Source organism: Chaetura pelagica, unplaced genomic scaffold, assembly GCF_000747805.2.
Source record: "Chaetura pelagica isolate M959 unplaced genomic scaffold, ChaPel_1.0 scaffold71, whole genome shotgun sequence".
Classification (NCBI taxonomy): domain Eukaryota; kingdom Metazoa; phylum Chordata; class Aves; order Apodiformes; family Apodidae; genus Chaetura; species Chaetura pelagica.
In genome coordinates, this window is record NW_009952435.1 from 1749258 (window position 1) to 1767181 (window position 17924).

At 39.2% G+C, this 17924-nt stretch overlaps 1 protein-coding gene across 14 annotated transcripts in view; it reads left to right on the top strand.

The window, feature by feature from the left end:
- Nucleotides 1-4520: 4520 nt before the first annotated feature.
- Nucleotides 4521-17924, top strand: part of IKZF1 (IKAROS family zinc finger 1 (Ikaros)) — a 58000-nt gene continuing 44596 nt past the window's right edge. For all 14 annotated transcript variants that reach the window (XM_010008342.1, XM_010008328.1, XM_010008329.1 and 11 more), the window contains exons 1-2: nt 4521-4560; nt 11708-11827. In XM_010008342.1, coding sequence (XP_010006644.1) covers nt 4521-4560; nt 11708-11827 — 160 coding nt within the window. The remainder of the gene's footprint in view (nt 4561-11707; nt 11828-17924) is intronic.

The following is a 17924-nucleotide window of genomic DNA, read 5'->3' on the forward strand; positions in this document are numbered from 1 at the left end:
GTAACTGGTCTTTGGCATTGGATTAGGTCATTGCAACAAATATTATCAGTGGCCCAATCTTGCCATCTTTTAATATCCTAAGAGAGCAGGGTTTGTAGAAGGACTGTCATGCTTACACTTTTGTTTGAATTGACAAAACATGGTATAAATGCTAAGCATTCATTTTCTTGACAAGGGGGTTTACTTTTAAATTTGCATTGTAAAACAGCAGATGAGATAATAAGCCAAGATTGTAAATAATTTACTGGATCCTGGAAGATTAGAGAAATCTTGACTTTCAATGACTTCTTCATATTTACACTCAGAATCCTAAAAGGATCCAGTTCCTCTTCTAATTGTAATTGACACCAGGTGTAAATGGAGCACTGCCTCAGTGATTCCTGGGGTGTGTTTTGATATATTCTTAAGACATAGCACAAGTTATATTATAGAGAGAGAGTCAAGGAGAGTAGTCAGTCACATGTAAATTTTTCTTGGGCTCAGGACGGTTAACTGGTCAAAGGCTGACTAATTTAAATCAAACATTTTTATGTGAGCATGGTAAGTTAGGTACTTCCTTATTTAAAACAAAATTAACATGGCTTTCCAATTATTTTTGGGTTTGTGTGTTATTAATTAGCCTAAGATTGCAATATTTGATTATTTTTCCAAAGCTTTATGGTAACTTCATCTGTGAATCTAGTATTTGAAGTCTGAAGAGGAAAATGCACAACTTAGAGTTCTGTATCTGAAAAGACTTGAAGAAATAGTTGTATCAATTTTGTAGGGAACTTTGTAGCTCTTCCAGTAACGGGCCAAACTTTGAAGCTATTTAGGTTACTAAGTAGAACAAATTTCTCTTATCACCCAGGTGCTCGTCTCTTTCCTGGCATAAATGAGAGGTATGCAAGTTCAGCATTTCAAAGCAAGATTTCTTTGGTGGTCTGCCCACCCACCTTTTGATTTCTAAATTCAGTCTCCTAAATTAGCTGCTAAACGAAATAGATGTGACTGTATGGAAGACAGTGAAGTCATACGAGCTTCTTATGCTAGTGATAAATTTAATTCTGTAGATACAATTTACAATGAAAAATTGCAAAACTATTTTGGTTTTGCCAAAGCTAACAGTTACTTAGAGTCTCGTGTCACACACATTTCTAGAACAGTGTTCTTTCGGATAAATCTGTCTAAAGATCTATTAATTTACAAATTGACAAGAAGCAGATACTTTAGTGGAAATCTTGGAATGTGTTCATAGGGCTGTCTTGTTTTCTGGGAAGTCAATGACAATGTTTCTGCTGATTCGAGAGCAGAGGAAGAACAGGAGGAAAAACTAGACATAATTTCCTATTTATAGGTTTGCCATACCAAAGACAAAAGAGATACATTCTACTCTTGGCACTTAAAATTTAGCCCAAGGTGCATTGTGGCCAAGTCCTGTATGAAAAACCTTTTAACTGTCACAGTGACTGAACGAACATACTGCTGTCTTTGTGGAACTGGGAGGGGATGCTGTGTCCCATCATGTATTCTTTGGTGTTACAGCTGAAGTTAGCTGGGATTTCATTAGTATTTTCCAGATAACACAGCATACTATAGTGTTGGAGTACAATTTTCCCCTATGAGGGTTTCAAAACACCCTTTAGGGCTTTTTAAAGTTCTTTTACTTCATGTTTATGGATCCTAATCTACATTTAGAAACCACACTTCATAGTTCTAAAGAATTGTTAAGGGAAAAAATCTTTCCCTCGTAACTTTTCCACCAGCTTTATTTTCCCTCTATATTACACTCCTGGGAAATGGGTCACCCTTGCCAAATGTTCTAAGATCACCTAATTTAAGTGTAAACCCTGAAATCATCTCTTTGAGAACTAAGGGTATATCAGGACAGGCAGTCAGCTAACCTCACAGAAGGCAAGCCTAGGAGTATTCCACTAAAAAAACCCAACAAACCAAATTATACTCCAGTTTACTTCTGTTAAAAGAAAAAATAAATGCAACAAACAATCTGTACTCTTGTTTACCTCTCCATTTAAGAACTGGGAAGTGTTTTCAAACTGAATTCTGCCTGATGACAGCAAGAGGCAGGAAGCACTAGAGCTGAGAAGTGTGCTGCTTAAGTTGTAGAAATGCTGAACATATAAGGCTCATTACACCAAAGCCAGATACATTCAGGACTATGAAAACAGAAGACATTTTCTCCTTTGTCACCTTCTTCCCTTGTTGCTCCCAGTTCTGCTGAAGCCCTAGCAACAGGGAGAAGACAAGTGCTGTTGGAATAAAGTGCGTTTCATGACTGTCTCTCCCTTCTGGTTGGTATTTTTTGGGGATGTTTTCTTTTGTTAGTTGGGTTATTCTCTGTGGAAACTGTGTAGTAATTTACTGATTAATAGTAGCCAGGTGACTCCTGAAGGCAGTAGTAGATGCACGGGCATTTCTTTTATTCTTCCTTTGTGTTCAGTCATGCTTGCAGGAGAAATAAGGGACTACACATAGCACTTGTACCATACCACCTGCCATAAATACACCACTTTTCCAGTAACTGAGCAGGCTATCATTATAGGGTTTTCCCTCCTGCAAGAGAAGCTGTATTTCCCACTGACTACTTCATTTAAAATAAACCTAGTGAAAACTCTTCAGTCCCATAGGAACTGATGTAAATTGCGGAGTGGTAGGTGGCTTTTTGCATTTTGCATGGCTGTAGTAATTTCTGAGAATTATATATAGACATTAAACAAATTGCTTGACTGGAATTAAAGTTTTAAGAGCAGAATAAAGCAAGATAGAAAGTTATTGGATACTAAGGAGTGCAATGGTACATCTACAATAAGCAGAATGTTCTGTGAGAATACCAAACACTTTTTGGAAACTGCATAAACCAAATTCCCTTCCCCAACCTATCTGTCTGCAGTCTTGTAGTCTGTATGCTCTCTTTTTGCAAAGCTAGCATGGAACTACTAAGGGAGGCCAGCTTTTACAAGGGTGTGCAGTAGTGTATTGGATCTCAGGCATACAGAGGACATGAGGAGACCATAAAGCTTATGAAATGAATAAATATGACCATGGCTATTATGCTTTCCCACTGAAGCTTCAGGGCTGAAGATTCTTTTTGAAACAGAAAACAAACATGGAAGTTGGGCTAAAAAGGTAAGGATAAGGTTTGAATCCTTCTGTAGGCACTCAATCTACATCCTCCTCTGCTCCCAACCCTCAAGAAAATGCATCTTTTTTAATTCCAAGAAACAGGATCAATGGGGCAGATAACGTAGTTATAAGAATCAACAAAGAGCCAGCTGCTCTGCTTGGTAGGATGTAAAGCCAACCAGACCAGCTAAAGATATGACCTAGCAAACCATGGCTGAACAAAAAGCTTGTAGGCTTTTTGTCCCCTCCCCACCTGAGGCTACTTCAGCTGCCCATGCCACACTTCCAGGTGGGGACCAGGTTGTGCTGGGACTACCTGCCCCAGCAGCGCATCTATAATCAAAGGATCCACCAGCTGTCCGCAGCCGGCACTTGAGCCTTGGGACCTGCAGTGTCCCCTTCCAACTGAAAATCTGAATTTTGTTTCTACCCCACTAACCCTCCGCACGCTTCTCCCTGGTGCTTGTGGTCACTGGTTGCTGCTCCTCAGAAGATGGTATGTTGCAAGCAGAGGGCAGGAGCTTCCCGGTATCGCTCGCCATGCCGTGGAGCCAGCCATCTGTCAGCAAAACAGGAAGGCACAGGTTCCCTTTCCCTCCTGGGCTCGTTTCGCTATTTTCGGGAGCTGTGCTTCTCCCCCACGCAGCGCCGGGCTGGTGTGGTCTGAAGGAAGAGCTCCTGGGCGAACGAGGGGCCAAAGCCTGAAGCTGCTGCTCTGCCCATCTGCTGTGGCTGGAGGTGTATTCATTATTAATGGAGGTAGTGGCGGTTGCTGCTCAGATATGCAGCCCTGCCTGGGTAAATGAGACATTCTTCAGCAAATTGCTTCGTTTTTTGATTGCTGATTGTACGCGTGTCACCAAGCTGACTCAAGGTTCATCGATGCATGCTCAGTAAATTAGAAAGAACATAACTATGGATCAACCAAGAGAATGAATTCTGTGCCTACAATGACCCAGGGCCATTTAATTTTCTGCTTAATTTTGTTGCAGTCAGTTTGCATTTTGGGTTATTATGCAGTAGGAAATTAACAATAAATAACAAATTTGGTCCTCCTGTGCTTGTAATGATATTTTTATAAATCTTTGTAATGCTGTTTTTAAAAGGATCAAGGTCTGTGCCAGTCTGATACTCCAGCAAGTATGCAGGGAGGGAATAAAGAGAAAAAATACATTATTCTTCCCAGATAATCTTGTAGTTAAATAGTAAAGGGTTTGGTGGTTGGATTTTTATTTTTTTTTCTTTCCTCTTCTTTCTCCTTCTCTGTATGTGTGGGGTTTTGTTTTGTTGGGGTTTTTTTGTTGTTGTGGGGTTTTTTCCTTTTTCTGTGTATGTATGTATGTGTTATTTTGCATTAACTTAAGGCTCTTCCTCTCTTTTCAGATAACTTGAGGAAAATGGAAACAGATGAGGCTCAAGATATGTCCCAGGTTTCAGGTGAGGTCCTTAACAAATAGTTCTACAAAGAAAATACTAAATTCCTCCCCATCTTTCTAGCACAATACATTTTTTCTTGTTGTCAATAAAACTGCTTTGGGTCTTTTTTAAAACCAGAGTGGGAATTCAGATATAATTAATGATATAACTTGATATCAAGCCCAACAGCGCATGGATTTTTTGAAAGGAACTGGTAAATAAAGAAGTCAAGGGAATATAGAGGCATAGATGTAATTTTGCATTCAACCTGTGGTAGCATATCCCTGAGCATGGTCAGGTGCACATTTACACTCCTCCTTTTGGGAGAAAAATTCTCATTGTTACAAAATAAATATAGAACAAACAAAGTTCACCGTGTGGGAGGGAGAAAATACTAATTAAAAGAAAACTGCATTTACTACATAGGGTTACTTGACTTTTTCCAGATCATTTAATTTTACTTATAAATATTTAAAGAAAAAGAAAAAAGGACTGATTGTCAGGAGGCTTTACACTTGTAACTGTTTTTGTCCAAGATGATAATATTTTTTAAAAATTTAAACAGCAGAGAAGTTAAGTTTCTAAAATTTACCCTATAGTGGCATGGATAGGATTTTGCAGTCTTCCTATATTGATATTCTTATAGGGGGTTTTATTCTTAACTTCTTTGGCAATAGGTTCCTTAAAAAATTGCCTTAGCAAGATAAAACATATTCATATTGTTGTGCCTCCGCAGCTGAAAAAGACCAAGTCAGTCTCTTTCCTAGTTTCCTTAATATGTTGGCAGCTGCAACGGTTAATGGCTTTCAGTTTTCACTCTTAGTGTTCTCCCTGGAGCAAAACAGCCCCATCACAGTGGCACCTCCAGACAGATACCTGGGTGTGTGGCTTGTAAGAGGCAGCTCTCAGGGACTTCTGCCTCAGGACCTGGAGGCCAGCTATAGGAGATCATGAAGGTCTGGGTACAGCGTGGGTGGGTAGGTCACTGGGTTTTCCTGAAATATATGAACACAATGTTCTTTCCCTTTTTTTTTCTTTTTTTTTTTCCTTTTTTTTCCTTTTTTTTTTTCTCTCACTTCTAAAAATGTTGAGGAGTTTTTTCAAAAATCGGAATAAAGAACTTTTAGTGTCATCTGAAAATTGAAAATCAAAGACATTTTCCATTTGAAAGAACAACAACATAATAATCCTTCATGCCAAGAGAAGATTTTCAGTTACATTTAGTATAGGGAAGTAATTCCTAGTCAGCCCTGTGAAGGCACATTTCACTCCCCTCCTCAAGTAACAATTTTAAAATTGTAACTGGAGATACATATGCATCAGTGTTTTGTTGCATGCTGAAACAATTTGTAAATGAACTCAAACCTGTCCTATACATTCTGTGCTTAAAGCATGTCTGGCCTTTGCAGAAAAAGCAGTTTTAATCCTTTATGCAGATAAAACATTGTGGATCTACATGGAGCAGTGAGAGGTGCCATGATTCAAGTCCAGCTCCTCTGCCTGCTGCAGAAAACTTTTCCTTCTTGCGTGAGGTCCTGGGGGCAGGAGCACTGACCTCTTCCTCTGAAGCAGCTCAGGCTCTCCTCGATACCCACACCTAAGCTTTGTGGTAATTTTTACAACAGCGTTGCTTTGAGCACTTGCTACCTCTTACAGGGCATTGCTTTTGATATAGGGAGGAGTAGTGAGAGATGACGCTTTGAGTCAAGGACTAGATTAGAAGGTCACACACTCTGTCTTTATGGTCTGCCTCTCCCCTTGAGAGGCAGTATTTGCAAGCAACTTCACTGTTTTGAATGTTTTAAATATTTACATAATAGATGTGTATCTATGTATAAAATTATTAGTTCTCAAAGTTTTCCGAGATTTCAACTACTGTAGTGCTTTAGTGTGCTATTTAGCTTCTCTAGCAAATCACGCTGATGAAAGCAGTGCTCTTCTGTGATGAGAGAGGGTTCTCTTAAAAAAAAAATAAAAAATCTATATATATCAGTGTAAGAAGTGTTTTACTTCTGACAAGCGATACATAAACATTACAGGGGGAAAAAAAAAATCTGCTTTGAACTCTTCCTACTGTTCCTGTCACTGAGCATCCGGTACTTTCTGTAAGCAGAGGCTGTGAGTTCAATAGGGTTTTTAGCTGGATTTGTGAACAACTGGCCAAAGAAAGAAATTACTAATTTACTTTCATATATGATTTGAGGTATGTATGAACTCAGCCTTCTGGAAACAGGAATTTGTCATATTAGATTCCACCAATACTGCCTCTTTGTTAGCTCTTAATAGACCTCAAAAGTAGAGGATCTGAAGGTATGTTACCTATTACCTACTTCTTTGTCAGGCTGGTGAATCCAGAAGAGTTTTCCCCTCTTCTCCTCCTAGGGATCCACATGCTTCTGAAAATCTTCCTTACATGATGAGCGAGCTCTACTATATTATTAGAAACCAGATAAACAATTGCACAGTTCCAGGAGTATGGGATTGTCTTGTCAGCTGAAAAACAACTTTATTTCTTTCTCCTGCTCTGTGAGTAAAGCCTGTCAGATGTAGCTTACTCTCTGAGTCGGTAGATTTGGGCGTCTTGGTTCACTAGCATACTTGTGTTTTAAAAACAAATTAATTAAAAAAATAAAATTTGTTTAGGTTGTTTCTTTGGGGTTTTTTGTTTGTTTTGGTTTTTAACCGAAAAATAAAATTGGTCTCTATAATCAGTCTTCTCAGCTCAAAAGCAGTTTTGCAGCCATATGCTTTATGCAGCTGTAGCTCTCGCAGGTGTGGCAGGGGCGAGCAGGGCCAGGAGAGTATAAAACTAATGTTAGTAAGCCAAACCATGCATTCACACAGGCATTCCCACTTCTGGGAATCCAGGCATGGCTGACTCCTAGAGGAACTGAAATACCATGTAACCAGCACAGAGTTCACACTTTTTATTTTTCTCCTGAAAGTGTTATTTCACAAGACAAGCAGTTGCAGTTCTGAAATGAGAAGAGAGCTGACATACATTTAGCCAAATGGTATCCGGCACCCATAGGAGTGAGAGAATGCAGATAATATCTCACTTAGCTAGCAATATCTTTCTTTCTTTCTTTCTTTCTTTCTTTCTTTCTTTCTTTCTTTCTTTCTTTCTTTCTTTCTTTCTTTCTTTCTTTCTTTCTTTCTTTCTTTCTTTCTTTCTTTCTTTCTTTCTTTCTTTCTTTCTTTCTTTCTTTCTTTCTTTCTTTCTTTCTTTCTTTCTTTCTTTCTTTCTTTCTTTCTTTCTTTCTTTCTTTCTTTCTTTCTTTCTTTCTTTCTTTCTTTCTTTCTTTCTTTCTTTCTTTCTTTCTTTCTTTCTTTCTTTCTTTCTTTCTTTCTTTCTTTCTTTCTTTCTTTCTTTCTTTCTTTCTTTCTTTCTTTCTTTCTTTCTTTCTTTCTTTCTTTCTTTCTTCCTTTCTTCCTTTCTTCCTTTCTTTCTTTCTTTCTTTCTTTCTTCCTTCCTTCCTTCCTTCCTTCCTTCCTTCCTTCCTTCCTTCCTTCCTTCCTTCCTTCCTTCCTTCCTTCCTTCCTTCCTTCCTTCCTTCCTTCCTTCCTTCCTTCCTTCCTTCCTTCCTTCCTTCCTTCCTTCCTTCCTTCCTTCCTTCCTTCCTTCCTTCCTTCCTTCCTTCCTTCCTTCCTTCCTTCCTTCCTTCCTTCCTTCCTTCCTTCCTTCCTTCCTTCCTTCCTTCCTTCCTTCCTTCCTTCCTTCCTTCCTTCCTTCCTTCCTTCCTTCCTTCCTTCCTTCCTTCCTTCCTTCCTTCCTTCCTTCCTTCCTTCCTTCCTTCCTTCCTTCCTTCCTTCCTTCCTTCCTTCCTTCCTTCCTTCCTTCCTTCCTTCCTTCCTTCCTTCCTTCCTTCCTTCCTTCCTTCCTTCCTTCCTTCCTTCCTTCCTTCCTTCCTTCCTTCCTTCCTTCCTTCCTTCCTTCCTTCCTTCCCTCCTTCCTTCCCTCCTTCCTTCCCTCCTTCCTTCCCTCCTTCTCCTCCTCTCCTCTCCTCTCCTCTCCTCTCACTCTTTCTTTGTCTGTCATTTTCTCTGTTCTGGGGCTTGACAGTTAAGGAAGATGAAAATAATAGTACAAATGTTTCCACATCTAACATTAAAACCAACCAGGCTCCGCTGCTCTCTGCAAAAGCAGGAAGAGTTTTGCATTTGCTAGGTCCTGGGAAGGTGGAAATGAGTGTATCCTGGGCTGGTATCTCCTGCCTGAGAGCTTGGCTCCTGTCCCAGAGCAACTCTCTTCTCATTGCTAGAGGTTTGAAGTTCTGCTAATAAAAAGGGAACATGAATTGGGTTGTGACTCTCATCCAGAAAAATATATATGTTGCTTTTCTTGCATAACTTCTCTGGTGTTTCCATAAGAACAACCTTCAGGATTAAATACACCCCATATTAGGTTGTGAAAGGATAGAGAATTTCTGGAGGATAGAGGACTTCTGTAAGAAATCCTGCCTTGTCTTACTTTTTCATAATTGTACCTCCAGCACCATCCTGGCATTAACTGAACGACTCTCAGAACTGAGTAGAGATGTTAAAGAAACACCAGGCTATGGCCTTTGGTAGGAATAAAGGATGCATAAAACCTTACTGGTCTGGGCACTTTGTTCCCTTCCTCTCTTTCCTCATATTACCAGGGCAGAGATGAGGAAGCTCAAGTAGAGAGAAGTTGAGGGTCTTGCTTGCCACTGTTGATAGGTTAGGCACTTATCTGATAATTCCCATACAGAAATGACAGTGTTTGGAAATCTGAGGCTGTTTTTCAGAGCTTCAAGTTGAATGGGGCCTGCACTTGAAGTTAGCTCTATTTATGATTTAACCAATAGCATAATGAATCAATGGCAGTGCCAGAAACAGAACTTCAGCTTCTACAGTTACTTGTCTTTTTTGTTTGGTGTGTCAGGTGGCTCTTTAAAGACACCTAAACCCCCAGCTCCAAGATTGGAGTGCATTGTTTATTCTTCACATCTTGTTTTTTGAGCAAAAACATAAAATGGGAATGGAATAAATCTACAGTAGTTTGCTGTTATGTGACATTGTAATAATTTACCCCAGTTCTAGGTTGTTTCTTTTTTTAGCTCCATCTCTTTGACCAGTTACTGTTCTGGACATGCCTGTTAGAAATGATGTGGGAAACTGTTCCCTCCTTTCCCCCACCCCCTTTCCATTTCTAAATTCATTGGCAAAAGAATGTTAGTGAAATTGTGTATCTGTAAGATTACCATTCAGTGGTGACCTTATTATAGTGTAACAATTTGAATGTAGTTAAGGCATGAAATACAAGTATCTTGGAATCCAAGACACAGAGCTCAACAAGTATATCTATTTTAAATCCACTATTTTTACCCTGCCTTTTTGCATTCAGGGATTTCTCAAGCATGTGTAACAGGAAGAAATCAAGTGATACAGAATGAGTCATTAAAGACAAGTTTACTAAGTTTTCTTAACTGCAGTCTCCTGCAAAGAGGGAAGAGTACCAGATCTCCAGCTTCTGCCCCACCAGGTCCATGATGCTAGTCTGATACATGCCACCTGTGCAAACTGCTATTAATTTAACAAGTAGAAGACTGATATCTGTTTAGTGATCCAAACAGTTCACCATAAACTGTGAAAGTACTGATCTACTAACAGCTTTCTATTCCAAAAGACTGGTTTGACTTATCTTCAAAGCATTCTACTTAGCCTGCCTACTGTAGGATGCCTAATTAGACACAGAAAAAGTTCTGATTCTGTTTGCCACCCCTTATATCATAGGTCTGATATTATATGTTTGTATTGGTTTGTAGCCAAAAAAACCTTCAGGTTTTTAGCGTGAGCATTCTTCTGAATCTAGACTAAGCCAAAACTATTTTGGTTTTTGCTTTGTTTGTTTGTTGTTTGTTGCTTTGGGGCTTTGGGGGTGTTGGGTTTTTTTGTGTGTGTTTCGTTTTGTTGGATGTGGAAGTTTTGAAAAAGCTGAAATATTTCAGTTATCTCTCCTCATCCTATCTGTAAGAGATACTTCAGCTTGGCAGGATGGGACTTGTATTGGAAAATCACTGTCAGTTCTTTAAGTTCCTTAAATCCCTCAAAAATAGTGCAGAAAACTACAGGAACAATTACATAGGGAGCTAAACAATGAATGTAAAAAACTATTTTAATTAACTTACTTCCTGCTTTAAATTTCCTCTGTTGCAAAATTAATAGTCCTTCTTTTCCATTTATGCAATCTACTCTCTTATACTTGCATCAAGTGGGTGTGATTTTGCCCATTTAAGAATACTATAATACCCATAATAAATATGTGAGGTCATTTTAAAAGAAGCTCTATGAGACAAAGATAATACCATGGGCAGGACGTGTATGCTGTGACTGAAAACTAAAGCAAAAAACCTCATCATTTCTGGAATTACAAAACTTAACTAAACCAGTTCCATACTACTTATACTAAAGCACCAGACTGTTTTCCTCTGCAAAACCTTGTGAGCACAGGATACTGGGGTTTGTTTCCTTTTACAAATAAGAGACCATAAAACCCTTGAAGTCATGCTTTGACTGACCTCTGCTAATTGTCCATGGTTTAGGATGTCCCAGGAGCTACAGGCACTTAATTACTTGTAGGCACAAGGACCAGCCAAATCTTGATCTGAGGGTATTAGGGATGCTTGCTAAAGCTGTAGTTGAATTTTTAGGTTAAGATAAAAAAAAAATTTTTGGTAGTTCTGTTAGAGCTCCAGAATACTTGTGGGTTAGACTTCACTATGTCATTGAAGAAAATCCCAATGTGCTCCCAAGGAGCATCTGTGGAAGAAAAAAAAGTTTTTACAATATATGACCATTTGATAACTTTTGTAATTTGTCAGTCTACATTGGCTAAAGTAGATCTTCTGAGCATAGCAGCTCTGAAATACCCATCTGTGTTGCAGATATCCAAAATGTTAAGACTGATAACTGTGTATCCAGACTTGGAAGAGACACTGGCTATGCTTTATTTTCTCAAATACAATCCTCCTGTATTGAAAATAAGCTTTTTCTCCAGAACAGCATGTTTTGGTCCTAAGAATGTCATGCTTTTATTAGTGTATAGGGTTTTTGTTAAGTTTTACTTGGTTTGTGGTTCCTCTTATGGTATTTGAAATTGAGGCTACTCATGACTCACTGATGCTACTTTCTTCACTACTAGGAAAGGAAAGTCCTCCAATTAGTGATGTCCCAGATGATGCAGATGAACCTATGCCTGTACCAGAAGACCTTTCAACTAGTACTGGAGGACAACAGAGTGCTAAGAATGAGAGAGTCTTGGGTAAGATGACTACTGCACTGTGATAAGAAATAGCAGTACTTAGTATAATATGACAATAATGTTAAAGTACTATATAGCAAGACATTATACAAGTAGGTCATGTGCCTTTTCACCTAGTTCAGCACAGGATCACTCAGGTGCTTGTTGTTTTTTGTGGAACTTTCTCTTTGGAAAAGGCAATTTGAAGGACGAGCCTTTTCATCCACAGAGAAGTCATAAAGATCCTGTCATTTATCTTATTTCTAAAGCATAACTGACAGCATGCAGTTCTCCCCAGGAAAGATGGTACTCATTCTCTGTAGGAAATGGAACTAAATACATGCTGCCAGGTCTAAATTATCTGAACTAAGATTTGATAAAAATCAATAAACTCTCAGGTACTTTTAGCATTGTTTATATTATTAATTTGAATGCTATCTTGAATGTTATCTGTTATTCTGATTTCTCTAGAAATGCCATATTAGAACACACATAGTATTCATACTTTTCAGATTCCAATATCTGATCTTTATTTACCCTTATTGTTTTTAACTGGGAGAACTTCAGAAAACATGTGAATTTTGTTCTTCTGGGTAAAAGTCCACAACTGATAAAGTCTGTTGGATTAAAATAAATTCTTTTCCAGGGATAATTTTGCAAAATGCTGATGATTCTCAGGGATCCCAGACTCCACACCAAAGACTACCAATGCTCCTGACTATTGCATGCATTAGTTCACATGTAGTCCACTAAAAAAAGACTAGAGTATGAAGCTTGTTTACTAGTAGGGGAAAAAAAAAAAAAATTAAAAAAGGGAAGAAAAAGCACAATGACTCCCAGAATGCTGTGATTGATGCACTTTCTGATAAAAATATTTCAGGAGAGGCGTGGCTGCCAAAATATTTTCATCCACAAATAAAAGTGTAGCTCATCGTTTTCATATTCCTGTTGTAAGAATGAGGACCAGGGTGGAAAACTATTTATAGAAAGTTTGCAGGTGCCTTTCAGTGTTTTGTGCCTAAGGAAGTCAAATAAAGAATGGTATGTGGAAAGGCAGGCACAGAAAGCAAAATAACAAAATCAAGGTAATACAGCAAGGACAGTGTCAACATTAGGAATAGAGACTACTCCCAAATGTCAGCACTAGCTAGTTGAGAATGCAGCATCTTATGCCTTTCCACTTGATCCTCTCTTACCAAACATGTGAGCATAAAGTTCAGCTCCAACATGATTTGACATACCTTATAAACAAATTGATTTTAAAAAATGCTTTAAAATCAAATCACTTATCTACTGCTTTGTTTCTCAGCCCAAAGGAAAAACTCTTGCCTTTACTGCTTGTGCATCAACTCAGTAAAATGAGTTAAGCCTCCTTTCTCCCACAGTAATTAAACCATTAATTAAACAAATACTTAACCAGTAATTAAACAAATACTTAAACTCTGATTTAAAAAATAATATATTAAAAAAAATACCTTGTTTGAACACAAACAGGATTTTTTATTGTATTGAATTTACTTCACCTCACAAATATCATACAGAACCAGCAAAGATGAGTTTTATATTTGCTGATTTTGTAATTATTCTCCCCAAATTTCAATTATATATCAATATAAACACATATTAGAAATTACTGTAATAAAATAAGGAGAAAATGCTATCTTTGGTGTCCTAAATGTAATAAGTTCCATATGTTACTCTCATTAGCTTTACTTTGTGCACTTAGCAATAAATTAGATTTTCCAAGTCCTATCTTCAGCACTTTTTCTACAGTCACTTTCTCTATCCATAGTTCTTTGGTTTTGAAGGCTCACATCTTGTAACGAGATACTTACCATAGTAAACAGAAACAAAGACAATTCACAGTACTCTTCTATGGATGATCTTTAACTGTGGTATCAACTCCGGTGCTTGCAATGTTTTTCTTTTCTGTAAAGCTGCATACACTTTTACATCTTCTGCTGCTCCTTTTTCTAGCACTAAACTAACTTTTTGAAAACAGTATACTGAAAAAACTAATTTTCCTTTTTTATGAAAAGGGTCTGACCACATGCCCAAAACATCAGGAGACATATGGTTGCTCTGCACATTCTGGATCATCATTTAAAAAAATAAAATCTGTTGGAGATAAACCAATACCTCAGGAGTGGTGTTTGGCCCATATGAACCCATAGATGTATTAGGGATGAAGGGGGCTGTCTTTCTATGTAGGCATTGGCTTGGTATTCAGTGCAACCTGCTATCTCTAAGTCCTAAGATCTGTTTCTCTCTATCACCAAACTTAGGAAAAAGCAGTTTGAAGAACAACAGATAGGTGGGAGAGTATTGTAAAGACCCACTGATGTCGTTACGTATCTTGTAGCCTATAAGTGACAGGTGATGAACAACAGCAGATACAACTAAGCAGCAATTTTTCTCTTTCCTAATGTCCCATCTGAGAAAATCCCCTGTGCACTTTGCTGTATTTCAGCATATGATTTACAGTGCAGTTCCACCTAATCTGCAACACCCTTAGAGATCAGCTGTCCATCCAGCATGCACTGAGGAAAGGTAATTAGAGCCAGACATTTATGGAAGAGAGCCACTAGGCTCTGGAGGACTTCTTTGTACATGTAGTGTTCTAGAGGTAACAACAGAAATCTCAGGTTTGTTAAATGAAAAGAGTAAGCATTGTATTTTCTTCATCTTACTAAAATTAGGTGAGAAATATGTTGTTTATTTTAATCACCCTGTGAGATAAAAATGTTCAAATGACCATTTGCTCACTCGTATTTGTAGTAACACTTCATGAAACATTTAACCCCAGAGTCAAAAGTTTAATTACCTTTTTCATCAATTTAGCATTTTAAAGGTCAAAGATTAGGAGAAATAAGCTATTTTCAGAAAAGCAAAATATGCTGTACTTCCTCCACATTTTCAAAAGTCTCATTTCTTGCTCCTTACAACCCTCCACTGAGACTTGAACATGGTGCTATAGACCTAATAGAGAGAACCATTTGAAACAACTCTTACCCTGAGAATGAAGGTGTAGTAGACTTCAGAAGTTAAAGTACTCAATTTACTTCCCCGATTTTATTTTATTTATCGGCTGCCTTCAGATTTTGAGTATCTCACTTAAAAATATTAGAGAGGGTGCAAATTTCATAAGGAATGTACTCAGAGGTTCATGAAAAGTGTGCTTTGACTTGTGTCTTTAGACAGAGGAACTCAAGACGTGCTTTCCTTCTGACCAATGCAAAAATCGTAAGTGGGTGTAAAAAGGTCATTTGTGGAAGTAAAGTCATCAACAGTTTCTAGTAATAACCCCAAGCAGCACAGCAAAGCAGAAACATATTAAAAGATGTGTTCTGGTGACTGCTATGTCGCTTCATTTCCTTGATGAGCTTGTTATGTTTTTAATGTTGTAACTTACAGAATGCCACTATGTGTTGAGCAGCTTCCTCCTGCAAACTTTATTTCTGCTGCTCTGTCTACTAGATCTTCTTCCTTCCTTGTCTTCTTCTCCACGCCTAATTTTCTTCTCATGCTGGTCTGGCACCTATAACTTTTTTATTATTTTACCTTTTTACTCTGCTCACGCACCTGCTCTACATTTAGCTTTTCTAGAAAACAGACATTTTCAGACGAGCAAGGGTCTGGATTTTCACAGCTCTTTGAAGCACTAGAGACTTTTACCGTCTCTCCTAAATATACTTTTGAAATTTTGATGCAAGACAGAAATATATATCCCACTGAAATTCTATTCCATTAAGAATTAGTGTTTTGCAGCCTGTTTTGGATAGGCAGCCCTATTTCCCATGCTTACCCATAACACAGGAGCTGATTTGAAATACCTTCTGCTGATTCTTATTGTCTCCATTCAAATTTCAGGTTAAATGTTGCGTGCACCTTTTGTGGATTATCAGTGCTCAACATCCTGTATGTGGTAAACGGTTGCAGTTTAGGGCTGTTTTGGCCCTGGGACTGGATCCTAATTGAAGCCATGTGCAGGAAACTAATGATTCAGTGAGCTGTAAGTCAGAGCCTACAAAGAAATGCCAGAAAAAGGCATTTGCTGCAGTGGTAGCATTTGCCTGGAGAGGCAAGCAGTACTTTCCTTTATCCATTACTGCCCATAGCATAGCTGGCCATTGATGAATAAAAAGCAAAAACATCATCTCACAGTGTTACTGGCCTCAGACAGAGGCTCTGGGCTTTCCATTTCTGCACAGGCAGCTGCTGAAGATGACCTTGTAGACTTAAAACATAGAAGTCAAAGGTTTCTCATGAAAAAGTGATCACCACCATAGTCAGAGATTACAGTCTGGACCTGAAAAATGTAAGGCATACAGATATTATTCTTTCTGAGAGAAAGAGGTGGGGAGAACTCATCCCACAAAGTTGAGTTGAAACTGTTGGACAACTGACAGAAGATGCAAAAAAAGTAACAAGTCAACCTAGACATCAATCACAGAATCACAGAATGGTAGGGGTGGGAAGGGACCTCTGGAGTTCATCGAGTCAAACCCCTCTGCCAGAGCAGGACCACCTCAGAATCTAGGGCAGGTGACACAGAAACACATCTGGACAGGTCTTGAAACTCTCCAGAGAAAGAGACTCCACAGCTCTCAGGGCAGCCTGTTCCAGTGCTCAGTAACCATTATAATAAATATAGTAAAGAAGTGCTTCCTGCCCTCTAGTTTGCATCCATTGCTCCTTATTCTGTCACAGGGCACAAATGAAAAAGATTGGCTCTTCCTTCTTGACACCCACCCCTTTCAGACACAATGTATACATTCATAAGATCCCCCCCTCAGTCTTCTCTTTCTCTAAAGAGGCCCAGGTCTCTCAGCCTTTCCTCATAAGACAGGTGTTCCAGTCCCTCAATCATCCTTGTAACCCTCTGTTGGACTCTCTCAAGTAAATCCCTGTCCCTCTTGAACTGGGGAGCCCAGAACTGGACACAGTACTCCAGGTGGGGTCTCACTAAGGAAGAGTAGAGGAGGAGGAGAACCTCCTTCGACCTGCTGGACACACTCTTCTTAATGCACGCCAGGATACAATTGCTCTTCTTGGCACAAGGGCACATGGCTGTCCCATGGATAACTGGTTGTCCACCAAGACTCCAAGATCCTTTTCCACAGAGCTGCTTTCTAGCAGATCAGCTCCTAATCTGTACTGCTGCACATTGTTGTTCCTCCCCAGGTGCAAGACTCTACACTTATTCTTGTTGAACCTCATTAGGTTCCTCTTTGCCCAGCTCTCCAGTCTGTCCAAGTCTCACTGAATTGCTGCACAGCCTTCCAGTGAATTAGCCAATCTTCCCAGCTTCGTATCATCAGCAAACTTGCTGAGAATACATTCTGTCCAGATCGTTAATGAAGATGTAGAACAGGACTGGACCCAGCACTGATCCCTGGGGAACTCCATTAGTTACAGGTCTCCAGCTGGACTCTGCACCATTGATCACTACCCTCTGGGCTCTACTGTTTAGCCAGTTCTCAATCCATATCATTTTCCACTCTTCTACTCCACTCTTCTACCCCACACTTCCTGAGCTTGACAGATGAGATTTATATGAAGTTAGAAACTCTGTATTTGTTTAAAATAAAGGACACTAGTATGGGAAGAGACATTAAAAGGAAAGAGCTTTTTGACATTTTCGTCCTCCAGTGACTGAGGTTAACATCCCTCCCACAACCCAGTTCTTGAAGCAGAACCCTGTGTAACTGCAGAGCCTTGGTGCCTGGCATCACTGGGAACCTGGCATTGCCTTCACATCCTGGGGTCTTCCCTTGCAGCCTTGGGCATTCAGAGGTGGTAACCTGCACAAGTAGCTAGTTACTGGGCAGGCAAGTGCCATCACTCTGAGTTGATTTAGTGCTTTATTTCCTTAAAAGGAGCTTAACTATTTGAGAGCATGGATATAAGCATTGCTGAGGAACCGCCAAGCCAACCACAACAGCTTGCCATTACATCAGTCTGCTGCAACTCACACATAGCTGGGTGGAGGCAGAGTAAAAGTGTGTAAAGGCTGCAGACAGAGGGGAGAAAGGAGAAAAGCCAAAAAGGGAAGTGCCCCACCCCAGCTTGCAAAATCAGTCCTGTTGCTTGAGACAGGTCCATCTCGCTGCTGCCT